Source organism: Silurus meridionalis, chromosome 23 (assembly GCF_014805685.1).
Source record: "Silurus meridionalis isolate SWU-2019-XX chromosome 23, ASM1480568v1, whole genome shotgun sequence".
NCBI classification, from domain to species: domain Eukaryota; kingdom Metazoa; phylum Chordata; class Actinopteri; order Siluriformes; family Siluridae; genus Silurus; species Silurus meridionalis.
In genome coordinates, this window is record NC_060906.1 from 14739793 (window position 1) to 14753782 (window position 13990).

Sequence of the window (13990 nt, forward strand, 5' to 3'; positions counted from 1 at the left end):
AAATACCCAAAAATAATTCAATCTGAAAATGAACAAATATGGAGCTTTGCTCTAATGTCACTGATGTTTATTGTTATTATTGCAGTTTATTGCCTTCTCTTGTCTTCAGCCAGCACCTCCATGAATAAATTGTGCTGTTCATTAGAGACCAGCAGCACAAAGGCTCCAGGTGAAAGAAAAATAACCATAAGCACACACACACACACACACACACACACACACACACACACACACACACACACACACACAAAATACACACAAAAATACACACGCAATAAGCCTCTTCCAACAAACAGAAGAGAAAGAGGACTCACTTGCCTTTCAGCACATGCTAATCAAACACACATATTCATGCATCTTATTAAAACATCTCAAAGGAGAGGCGAGATCATGAACCTCCAACACCCAATCTGCTGTTGGCTGGAAGAACAAAGAGGAAAATCCAAGAATGGGACAGTAGTTACATATTCTCTTTGGCCTTTTAAAAGGCAAATGATGAACGATTCGCTTTATTTTACAAGTGAAATAGTGTAAAGCATACACTTTAAAGCTCAACATACAACAGCTAATTTTGTAATTAATTTAATAATCAAATAAATATGAAGCAAAAGCATGTCAAATATCAAGTTTAAGAGTGATAAGTGACAAGAAATACAAGAATTTAATCCCCCCCCCCAATAAAATAAATAATTTCCCTATTATTTGACAAACTGAACTTTACTTAAAATCACATTCAAAGTTCTTTTTATAATATGTGCAAGTGCATGTAGTTGAAACATGCAATAAATGACCTGCAATAAAATATGTCACAGTTTTGCCAATAAATTTCTTACACATTCCCTGACAAAATACTATGTCACTAATACGTACAAGTTCCCCCGTGTAAATGTATCTCCCTCCTGAAGTTTTCTACATGTATTAAACATTAAAAAAAAACTCCCAAACCATTTATTCTGGTAAAAGATCACACACTGAGCAGGTGCTCAGAAGGACGGAAGGGCACTAGGGGGTGAGAGGAAGTCTACAGAGATGCCTGGCTCTCAAACACAGAAGATCTAGGTCACTGCTACACGGCAAAGATGTGCTCTGAGTGCAGACTGGACATGTAGTGTATCAACCAAATGCCAGAGGGGGCTCCTGGTTATAGAGTATAATTATTTTTATTTCCTCAGAGTAAACAAATTAAAAGGTGTAATCAGCAATTCTCTTATTTAAAATAATAATAATAATTTGAAGCTAGCTTTTTTGAATACACAAAACACAAACACACACTCTCATGAGTTTGCTCTCTAATGTTATGTTCTCAAGTCAAATAATTTTTTTTAATTCTAATGGATTCCCTTTCAATTCCTTATTGGTTGGAAGTTTGTAATCTATGTACACTTTTTTGGTTATTTTTGGTTATTATTGGCCTTTTCGAGTACCCAGTACAGAATTTGAATAGATTACTCAAGGACACTAATGATGTAATTTATGAGATGGGGTGCTGGAAAAAATGTGCATTGTCAAATATGAATTAGATACAATTAATGCAGAAAGAAGCAAAAGTGTTAAATTATCTTTATAGTAAATGAAGAATTTATATATAATGATTAGGTAACATTGGTGCAAAAGATTTCCAGTTTTCCTTTATTTAATCCTTTTTATTGTTTGACTCAGGCAGAAAAGATATTTCTAAATTGTGCTTTAAAGTAGAATTTGATTTTATCTATCGATATAGCAGTTGAGTTTTCCATGAGTTTGAAACACTGTTTTGAACGCATTTGTCAATACTAAGCAAAAATCTCAGTTAAAATTAAGACCTGAATAAATGCACCACATTTTTGGTTGAGCTGATAATCTAAGAAAAAATTTACATTTGGGCTTGCAGATGTGTGTGCATAAATGTGATTATACTGCATACAATATTTGCTTTTGTATTTGACAATGGTACATTGTACTATTGTACAACTATTTGATATATACAGTAGAAGAGGGTTTTTAAATCGGGAAACAAGGAAGAAAACCCTCCAGAGAGAACTTAGAAAGAAGATCAGGGAAGGAAAAGCATGCTACAGGAGGAAGATGGAGGATCAGCTGCAGCAGAACAACGTCAGCGGTGTGTGGAAGGGGCTCAAAACCATCACTGGTCATAAGGAGTCCAGCTCTCAGGCTGAGGGTGACCAGCAGTGGGTGAATGATCTTAATCTATACTTTAACAGATTTGATCAGCTACCCTCCCCTGCCCCCATCCAGTCCCCCCTGCTGCAATCCCCCTTCTCTGCTTTCACAGCAAGCAGCTCCAGCCCCACCTCTCTCTGCACAGCTATCAGCTCACAGTCATTTCACAACACACCTAACTTCCCCCAGCTGATTCCCTCCAGCCAACACTCCATCCAATACACACTGCCCCTTACAGAAGCCCAGGTGAGAATGGAGCTCAGGAAGATCAAAGCGAGGAAGGCTATGGGCCCAGACGGCATCAGTTCCAGGCTACTAAAGACCTGTGCAGACCAGCTGTGCGGCATACTGCTGTACATGTTTGACCTGAGCCTGAAGCTGGGGAAGGTGCCACAGCTATGGAAAACATCCTGCATGGTGCCTGTTCCAAAGACGTCGCGCCCAAAAGACTTTGGGGACTACCGACCAGTAGCACTGACCTCCCATCTGATGAAGACATTGGAGAGGCTGGTGCTCACTCATCTCCGACCTCTGGTGAGCCCATCAATGGATCCACTTCAGTTTGCCTACCAACCTGGCATTGGAGTGGAAGACGCAGTCATCTTCCTCCTAAATCGGGCTACTTCACACCTGGAAAAGGCTGGGAGCACTGTGAGAGTCATGTTTTTTGACTTCTCTAGTGCTTTTAACACCATCCAACCTGTGCTCCTGAGGGATAAGATGGTGTACATGGGAGTGGACCATCATCTGTCAGCCTGGATACTGGACTACCTCACAGACCGACCACAGTATGTGAGGACTCGTGACTGTGAGTCTGACATGATTGTCTGCAACACTGGAGCCCCGCAGGGAACGGTTCTTGCCCCGTTTCTCTTCACCATCTACACTGCAGACTTCATGTTTAGCTCAGCAACCTGTCACCTACAGAAGTTCTCTGATGACTCTGCCATCGTCGGTCTGATCACGAATGATGATGACAGAGAGTACAGAGGACTTATACAGAACTTTGTGGACTGGTGCCAACGGAGCTGCCTCCAGATAAACGCGGGGAAAACCAAAGAACTGGTGGCACAAACACACTTCATCACTTCCATTGGTAAACATTCAGGGAAAGGACATTGTGAGAGTGAACTCTTACAGATACCTGGGTGTTCACCTAAACAACAAACTGGACTGGACAGACAACACTGAGGCAATCTATAAGAAAGGGCAGAGCAGACTCTTTCTGCTGAGGAGACTAAGGTCTTTTGGAGTGCAGGGAGAGCTACTGAAGACCTTTTTTGACTCTGTTGTGGCATCAGCCATATTCTATGGAGTGGTCTGCTGGGGTAGCAGCATCTCTACTGCAGACAGGAAGAGACTAGACAAGCTGATCAGGAAGGCCATCTCAGTCCTGGGGATTCCCCTGGACACTGTACAGGAGGTGGGAGAAAGAAGGATGGTAGCAAAACTATCATCATTACTGCAGAACGCCTCCCACCCCCTGTATGAAACTGTTACCTCGTTGAGCAGCTCCTTCAGTGACAGACTGTTACATCCTAAGTGTCTGAAGGAGCGATACAGAAGGTCTTTTCTCCCTGCTGCTATTAGACTGTACAATAAAAGCTGCTCCCAGTGAAACCATTAACCAAAATACACACTGCTATTACTGTTCAATGGTGTAATAGTTACTGTTCTTACTGTTTTACTATTTAATAATACTACTGTGTGCAATATTACCCGCAATATGTGCAATATCACCTGAAATACCTGCAATATTACCTGCAATACGTGCAATACCACCTGTGTGCAATACAACCTGCAATACGTACTTTCCCTCATCTGTATTTATATATTGTGTTGTGTACATAATTGTAATATTATAGTATGTCTTATTCGTCTATTCTTTTATATATTTGCATTTATTTATTTATTTTTTTTCCTGCTGCTGTAACAAAGAAATTTCCCCACTGTGGGATGAATAAAGGTTTATCTTATCTTATCTTATCTTATCTTATCTTATCTTATCTTATCTTATCTTATCTTATAACTGCATTAAAGACACTAATACAGCTTTTCTACAGCTTCAGTGTCTGCCAGTGATCCATGTTGACTTACAAAACTCTATGTAAGATCAGGCTCCATTTTTGGAAGAATATTGTTTTTATTGTTTTTATTTTTTTTTTCATATTTTTTATCAAATGTAAACAAAAACCTCTATATGGACAAAAGTATTGGGACACTGACTTTCCAGCAATACATTGTTCATTCCCAAACAACTGTAAACGATGTCATTCCTGAAGATACGGTTTACATGGTTTGGAATGTAAGATCTTGAGTGGCCTGCTATAGACCTTTGACCACAACCCAACTGAACACTTTTGAGATTTACTGGAATGCTAACTGCATCCCAGGCCTCAACAAACTACATCAGTACCTGACATATTATCTCCAAAATATTGTGGAGCATCTTCACAGTGAATGTTATTATAACAGCAAACAGGGACTAATTGTGAATTGTGATGTTCGAAAAGCACATACAAATCTGAAGGTCAAAAAACTTTTGTCCATGTACTATAGTGTAACTTTTAAACAAAATGTAGAAGGCAGTGTTTGAGCCATCTATCTCTACTATGATGTGTGTGTGTGTGTGTGTGTGTGTGTGTGTGTGTGTGTGTGTGTGCGTGCGTGTGTGCATGTGTGTTTGTGTGTGCATTATGTGCCTCCTCACCTCCAAAGCCATCAGGCACGTAGGTTTTAAGGACAATATTGCAGAAGATTGTGGGTAGGGAGAGCGGCTTGTTACCCTCGTTTCTCAAAGAGATGTGTCTATAGCCAGCCTGCAGGCCATCCAGTGGCAGGATCCTCTGACCAATCAGCTTATTGTTATCATCATACACTGCCATTCTCAGCACAGCCAGTTCAGGCAGAATGACCTGGGCCAGACCAAAGAAAAAAACATAAATGACATTCATTATTACAAAAACAGCATGTTAACATTATTTGTGATGTGAAAATGAAAGACACCAGCCTTAGTATAGGAGCTAGTAATATAGGACTATGTTGTGTGAGGTGCCCAAGTCATGTTGCCCATGGCTCATGGATGCAAGATATCTTACAGGAAAATCCCAGTGTAAGACAGCTTGTTTACATTTGACTGCTTCCTTCAGCCTGAGTATCATGATTATGTATGAATTGGAATAATCTGCATAATGCAGGTGTAAATGCACCACTGAAGCATTTTAAATGGATTATAAATTGAAGAACACTGTAACCACTAGGTCTGAGACAAATAAACATAAATGCATGCCGTAAACCCTCATGCTGTAAGGATGTTAATACTGGTGGATAATTTGTCTTGCATTAAAAATGCAACAAGAAAACCTGATGCATGCAATGTAGTTTTAATTCTAGGGTTTTAATTAACTGACAATGAGAGTAAGTGCCTGTACTTAAAATCTAGAGTAAACACTGGCCCTTATACTCTAACAAAATAGTTATACTTGAATATTATCTGCAGCTAAACAGTAATTCTTCTCAGGATCACAGCCCCCTTATCCAAACATCCACTGTTCCACTCAACACATCCACTCAACAATGCGTTCTCCTCTTCCTAACTAGTAACTCGCAGGCCAAGGACAAGTGCAATAAAATTACACTGTTGCAGATATGTACACAGTACAAACTGTTGACAGATAAGAGGACATTGTTAGTAATAGATGGCAGAGGAAAAAGGTATAGATAATAAAATAAGAGGTAAGGAAAGGATATGGATATAGCTGAGATTGTGAATGGTGTTGATCGGTCATTTATCAGAGTCACACTGAAACAGAGACAAAGGAATTGGTCTAAATGTTTATGGCTTTAGTTGTACTGAGAAACAGGATGGCAACAGTGACTGATGGGCCAAAGCCAATTAAAGATTTTCAGATAAAAAATGTGCTATGAATGGAATATAACACAGCACTAATGATTTTTTTAACTATTCTGAATGGTCAGAAGGTATTGACTAATTGTGTGTAACAGTATCTCTGGCATGACTTTTGGCTGTAATTCAAATTGTAGATGTATACAAATGCTCTTGCATTTAGCATAATCCAATATTTAATTAATGTTTGAATAGCAGCTTAACAACCTGTAAAATACGATCACCACATGAACTAAATAAAACCGTCAATAAAAGCATGTGCATGTTTTACCACATAATAGGTTTGTGTAAAATTTCTAAAAGGCCACCTTGTGCAAGCACTTTGTAACAGTCAGCGAAAACGCTATTCTCTGTTCTCCAAGAAGACTACTGTATAAACCAAAAACTGATATTGTAGCTTAAATATCCATCCTGACACCATTTCGATTTCGTTTTTGCATGGTGTTCTAATATACAGATGTTTAGTGGGGTCCAGAAAGCTTAAATCCAGTGTTTTATGTGCCAACAAATATTGAAAAAAATCTGTATAACAGATAGAATTTCAGATTCAATTTGTCTATCCTCAAAAGAGGAATTATCCTAAATCTATTTTAATAATATAAGAAAAGAAAAAAAAAGATTTGTGCTACACTCTGAGCTTTATTATTAAATTCTTGAGACGGAGCTAAAATATCAGGTAGACTGTTCAGTTACATTACACAGCTGATCTGGCTGGTTTTTGACTGTGATCAGTTTCTAAATAAAATTAATTAATGTCCAGTTAAGCAACAAACAAGATTGTAAAAAGACAATCCCTTGTTCATGCTAAACAATTAATAATGATTTCTATAAATAAGACAATACTACTCACTAGTGCTATGAATTATGAGCACAATAATTTTGTATTTTAACCTGAAAGAATAAATATATATTTCTCTATCCAACCATCTTTAAACAGACCAGCGCAGGGTAAATGAACAATATACACGATTTCCATGTCATTTATGGCTAATGGCTTCAACAATCTTCAAAGACTGAAGAACAGAGATCACATGCTACTAATCAAGGCAAAGGGCTTTGGTAGTGGGTAATTTATAAGATCCCTTAGTTAGATTACAAATATTTAATCCACTGCTACACCTCAATATGCATTACTTTTATACATGTATATCCCGAATGACCTCCTTTAATCTAGGTGCAAGTCATAGTGTTGATTACAAGAGTATTAATAGGAAAGTGCATGTGGAAGGGAGATGTTTGAATGTGTGTGTGTGTGTGTGTGTGTGTGTGTGTGTGTTTATAGGTTCAAGTAAATATTACTGAGTGTGCTATTAAAGCATATCTGAGGTGTTTGATCTGTGTATCTGTGTTCAACCTTTTAGCTGTTTTGTGGCAATGTTGGTTGAACACGTGTATGGTGGGATAATGGAAATAATGTGTGTGTGTGTGTGTGTGTGTGTGTGTGTGTGTGTGTGTGTGTGTGTATGTGTATGTGTGTGTGTTAAATCCAGTAGTGTATTCTGAAAATATTAGCAGTGCTGATGGTTTGTATAGGTGTGCGTGGGTGTGCATGTGTGGCTATGTGTGCAGAGCAATCACAGCAGTCTCTGTGTGTGTGTGTGTGTGTGTGTGTGTGTGTGTGTGTGTGTGTGTGTGTGTGTGTGTGTGTGTGTGTGAGTAAGAGAGAGAGAGAGAGAGAGAGAGAGAGAGAGAGAGAGAGAGGGGGCAGCACTGCGGCAGCAGTGATTTATGGCCTGTGCTGGAGTCTCAGTGTCATGGTTGAGGAGATTCTGCCTTTTTGCTGCTCTCAGCATAATAGCCTTGCTTTCTCTCTATCCCTTGTTCATTCGCAGCCTATTTCCTACAAGCAATAAAAATGCTTATAAAACAATTACTGACCGAAACATCATGCTACAATGGTAATGTTTACAACAACTTGCGGTTCTGAATCATCACCAAATTATATTTATTGGTTAAAACAGCATATATTTAATTTTACCAGCTTCCTGCTCTTACACTCCTGTGTTTTACTGCTTTGTTTCTTCTCCAATCTTCACATTCTCTATTCTGTCACTTCATACTGCTCTGGCTATGCTCCTCATATGACAAAAAAAAAGAAGCATTACACAAAAGGATCCATTTTCATTTGCTTGCTTGTAAGTCAATGAACAACAGTTGCTTTTTTTTTTATACGATCCTCAAAAATTGAAGCCCGTGTAGTTCTATTCGCATTCCTGCATTCTCGGCTACCAAGACAAAAGGAAAACTTGCCCAAAGAAACTACAAGAAGAAAACCCAAATGAATAAGCACATAAGCTGATTTTATTAGTAAGACTAGTCTGCAAAATTATGCAGCACATAGCAAGAGAACAATTAAGAAAAACCTTGAGAAGTCACCACCGCTGAATTCTTATCAAATGAATAACATATATACATTTCTAAATAAGTCTAAAAATCTAAATGAGTTTTTCTGCTAATGGTATATACTATGACAGCTCTAACATAAATTTTTACAAACATTTTAACAGAAATGTTTTCATTTATTTTCCAACATTACTTGATGTCTGAAAATCACAGTGGGTAAGGAGAAAGTCTGCCTAAAGATGACAAAACCCTTTCTCTATGTTTATTTTTCTCATTATTTGATCATGTTTTTTAATAGCTGCATGCCATAGTGAAACAAACAAGTCTAATCAATGCATTTTGAACAGCATGTAACTCTGACACACAACTGGCTATAATCCCAAGAAAGCGTTGTTCCCCCAGGCAGCTACTGATGGTGAGATGGAGGATCTTCATACAGTGGACGGTCTTGTGTGTTTGAGGGCTGACAGTTAGCAAGAGTTCATGCAAATGCTTGGGCTAATGTGCATATGGTCTGCCCTTGGCTACAGCTAATGGGATGTGATGCACTTTAAAACTTTAAAGATATCTAAAAGCGTAACTACTTATTGGTGATCTCTTTTTCTTTTTCTTTTGTATTTATACACTGTAATGTATATACTTGAATAATGTCTCAACTTTTTTTAGATTTTCTTTGCTGTAACACAGAAATTTCACCACAGTGGGATGAATAAAGGTAATAATATGTGGGAAAAATGTGGGATAGAAACAAACTTTTAGAATATATAATCAGAATCATTATCCTAGCAAAGGTTGGTCACATACACTGCCAAAAATGCTGTAGTGTGATTTTTCTTTTCTTTTGTATTTATACACTGTAATGTATATACTTGAATAATGTCTCAACTTTTTTAGATTTTCTTTGCTGTAACACAGAAATTTCACCACAGTGGGATGAATAAAGGTAATAATATATTATCTTAAAACCTTATTGACAAAATGTGGGATAGAAACAAACTTTTAGAATATATAATCAGAATCATTATCCTACCAAAAATGCTGTAGTGTGATTTTTCTTTTCTTTTGTATTTATACACTGTAATGTATATACTTGAATAATGTCTCAACTTTTTTAGATTTTCTTTGCTGTAACACAGAAATTTCACCACAGTGGGATGAATAAAGGTAATAATATATTATCTTAAAACCTTATTGACAAAATGTGGGATAGAAACAAACTTTTAGAATATATAATCAGAATCATTATCCTACCAAAAATGCTGTAGTGTGATTTTTCTTTTCTTTTGTATTTATACACTGTAATGTATATACTTGAATAATGTCTCAACTTTTTTTAGATTTTCTTTGCTGTAACACAGAAATTTCACCACAGTGGGATGAATAAAGGTAATAATATATTATCTTAAAACCTTATTGACAAAATGTGGGATAGAAACAAACTTTTAGAATATATAATCAGAATCATTATCCTACCAAAAATGCTGTAGTGTGATTTTTCTTTTCTTTTGTATTTATACACTGTAATGTATATACTTGAATAATGTCTCAACTTTTTTAAATTTTCATTGCTGTAACACAGAAATTTCACCACAGTGGGATGAATAAAGGTAATAATATATTATCTTAAAACCTTATTGACAAAATGTGGGATAGAAACAAACTTTTAGAATATATAATCAGAATCATTATCCTACCAAAAATGCTGTAGTGTGATTTTTCTTTTCTTTTTTACATCTGAGTTGTAAATACAGCTATTAAGAGGCCCTGTGAGTAAACACTCTCCAACCCCTCGACAAAAGAGATGCTTAATTAGATTATGTAACACTAATTGAATTTTGGGAAAATTACATATTGCTGAGTCTGTCTCCCTGTAACAGTGGGTGTGCGGTCAGCCTACCTTTCTGAAAACAAAAGGCTCTTCGTTGTAAGCCGGGTTTAGGCCGTTGTTCATCACCATACGCGTACGAAACTCTTTGCGGATGGTGTCAGTGGGAAGGCCGTACATATCCACTTCTACGTAAGTGCCAATCTTCTTATCAGATAAAAACTGACCTGAGAATACCTGAGAGAGGCAGATATGCAAAATATACAACAGTTAGCAGAATTTGGAATGCATACAAGATCTAACGTCTGATCCAAGAACTGAAACATGAACATATTTGTAGACATTTAAGGAGCTCAAAAAAGGAGTGATCTATTGCCTCTAAGTTTACTGTAAGTGTATAGCACCCTCTATAGGCCATAAGGTTTCACCTGAACACTGCAGGTGGCAGCAATGACACCATCCACTGGTGTCTCAGAGAACGGGTCAAACATCCTGTCAGAGCGGCGCATGAAATCTGGCTTCAATAGGTACCTGTGTTAAATATGAACACATAGCAAAAACATCCTTTACTGCTACTGTTCCCACAAACAAACACATATAAACACTAGCTCTAGCTAAAAAGTATTCTTACCACACTTTTAGCCATTTCACCTACATTTCACACTAACTCATTAATAGTTTAAATTGGAATATGTTTATTATGTCATGTTATGTTATTTATTTGGTAGCTTCAAGTATTTAATTAATGTAATTTCATATATAACTTCATTATTAAATAAAACTAGTTTCATATAGGACAACACTCACAGAGCACTTAAATACTTTAAACAAGTCTCCCAAATACTCATTCATGCAATTATCAGACAAATTTGTGGCAGTAGTGTAATGCATAAAATGATGTAGGTCTTTCATCCAGTACTAATCAATCATTGCATGCAGTTGCTCAAATATAGGCTGTGGCATTCAGCCATGTAAACCTCTTCATACCCACAATTTACACATCTTCTAATAGATACTTCAAGCTTGATAATGTCACAAAGTAAAAGTCACAAACTGGTTTCATTAACATGACAGTAAGTGTTATTAAATAGTTTTTCAGGAATCAGATCTGAATTTAATAGAACATTTTTGAGATGTGGTAGAACGGGCGATTAACAGACTTTCAAAAAGAATTTTGCCAACATCTTGTGGAATTCATGGAATCTGGTTTAAGAGCAAAGGGAGGCTTTACATAATATTAGTATAATGTTTCTAATGAAAGTGCCCTTATATTAGGTTCTGCATGATTTGGGGGAAATGTCATGTTGCGATTACGGTGGTCAATATTGCGATATGCGATTGCGATACAATAAACGGTTTTATGAGTCCATTTCATTAGTTATCAAGGAAATGCTGATAATAATAATGATGAGAATGCTGAAATGTGTATTTGTGAAACTATAAAGGTTTTGATCATAATTTTTTCCAAAATAAAGAATTTTTTGCAATTATTTAACATTTTTTACATAAAAGTACAGCTAAATTAAATAAAACAACAAATAAACACTTTCACAAAAGTAAGATATTTGAAACATTTGTCCAAATATACAGGGAAAGCCCTGCCACTGCCCTGCGCCCATTTAAATTATTTACCTGTTTATCTGCTAAAGTTTAAAATACAGTGTATGTTTACATTCTTGAATTCAGGCAATTTTGCAATCATTATTATTAAATGTGTTTTTTATGGTGTTGGAGTGGAGCATTGTGGTGGGAGTTCGGAGCCATGAGGGGGTGACAATAAGAATTCTGCCCAGAGTTCCAAAAGGCTAGAAATTATGTGTGTGTGTGTGTGTGTGTGTGTGTGTGTGTGTGTGTGTGTGTACACAGCATTGTCGTGTGTGTCTCTGTGTGAGTTTGAGGAAAAGGAAAGCGGTGAGGCAAAAGTGAGTAAAAAAAGTAAAAAAGTAAAAAATTGTCTGTGGTCTTAAAGATTAGAAAAATCCTGATGTAGACCATTACTTTGTTTAAGAAAATCTAACAAATATATATATTGTACAAAAGAATTTCGAGCATAGAATAAACATATATACAATTAAATCCACATAAATGTAAAGCACAAATCAAAGCTACACTGTTTACAGGAATGACAAGCTGAACAACCATTAAGGCTGGTGGTAATTATTTGGCAGATGAATTATTTGGATGGAGAAGATTAATGATTACAGATTTTCCAATTATAAACCCCGTGAATCAAACACAAGAACAAACACACACACAAAATAATCATGTTGACAGTATCCTTGTTCCCAATGCTGGGTGCTTTTCTCAACATTTCTGCAGTGCAGAGGAAAATGGGGCCCACGAGAACAGCATGTAACTCTGCCACAGAGTGGGCTGTAATACCGTGAGAGTATTGTTCCCCCAGGCAGCTACTGTAAATGGAGGATCTCAGCGCAGTGAATGGCCAGATGTGTGTGAGGCCCAACATTTAGAAAGTGCTCATTTGTGCTAATGCGGATTGTGGATATGGTCTGCCCTTGGCTACAGCTAATGGTATGTGACACACTTTAATTGATGAGTTTTGCCAGGCCGAGGGCGCTACACTCACCCACACGCACCGTTGTACTCGAACTTCCCCTGGTTCAGCTGCATAGCCAAATCTGCAGATATAGAAATTAAAAATAGCAAAATAAGCATTCTCTACATACTTCTCTACATACAAATTTTCTAGTTCTGGTATTCAACAGCAGTGTAGAGATAAGACCGTCATTTAATACTCTGTTGTTTAATGTGTCAAAATTATTATTTAATTAGCAATTGTACAACAAGCCATCAATGGGACTTCATTTGAAAGGTTTTTTTGTGAATATATTTTAATAAGCATCCAAAACAGAAAAGCTGTATTTACCAAATTTCTATCTGTGCACCTAACTGTAGCATAAATTTAGTAATGTCGAATTACCACGCCTGCATGAATAACAAAACCATGTGATAACCTCCTGTAATAAAAAAGTCTTCTTAGATCCAAGAAATACTATTGGACGTATGCAAAATGTTAGTTCCCACAGGCACTGCCTGCTCTCTGTGACTTAAATGGAGATTAGTGTTTTTCCTAGTATTTTTCTCTTGGTGGCCCTTTCATAATTTCTTTCTTTGTCAGTACAGCAGCTTTACAGGAGCTGTATGTCCTTCCACAGGGCAGCATCTGCTGAAAAAACATGCTTCCTCATTTGTGATGTTTTTTGGCATGCTATGGCCAGCTGTGTGTTTATTCTTGTATCAATTATACCACTATATTGATAGCTGCATTTTCTTATAGCTGTCATTGTCCTCCTTCCTGGCTGCTCCATCCTTAGCATTCTTTTATCAATTTACCCCATGTTCCTCCTCGTCACATGTCTAAGCCATCTCAATCGATCCTCCCTCACCTTGTCCCTAAAATCATTTCTAATCCTGTCTATCATCGTCACTTCCAATAAAAATCTCAGCATCTTCAGCTCTGCTACCTCCAGCTTCACCTCTTGTCTTTTAGTCAATGCCACTGTTTTTAAACCATACAACATCTCAGGTCTCACCACAGCCCTATAAACTTTCCCTTTCACTCTTGCAGATACCCTTCTATCACAAATCACTCCTGCCACTCTTCTCCACCCACTCCATTCTGCCTGCACTCTTTTCTTCACTTCTCTAACACACACTCCATTACTTTGCACTGTTGACCCCAGGTACTTAAACTCATCCAACTTTATCACCTCCTCTCCCTGCAACCGCACCAC

At 37.2% G+C, this 13990-nt stretch overlaps 1 protein-coding gene across 5 annotated transcripts in view; it reads right to left on the bottom strand.

Annotated features, from left to right (window-relative positions):
- The window catches only part of LOC124376730 (1-phosphatidylinositol 4,5-bisphosphate phosphodiesterase beta-4-like), a 68312-nt gene that overhangs the window by 7977 nt on the left and 46345 nt on the right, over positions 1-13990 (bottom strand). For all 5 annotated transcript variants that reach the window (XM_046835951.1, XM_046835954.1, XM_046835950.1 and 2 more), the window contains 4 exons: positions 12823-12874; positions 10664-10766; positions 10308-10472; positions 4871-5075 (listed from right to left, as the gene is read on the bottom strand). In XM_046835951.1, coding sequence (XP_046691907.1) covers positions 4871-5075; positions 10308-10472; positions 10664-10766; positions 12823-12874 — 525 coding nt within the window. The remainder of the gene's footprint in view (positions 1-4870; positions 5076-10307; positions 10473-10663; positions 10767-12822; positions 12875-13990) is intronic.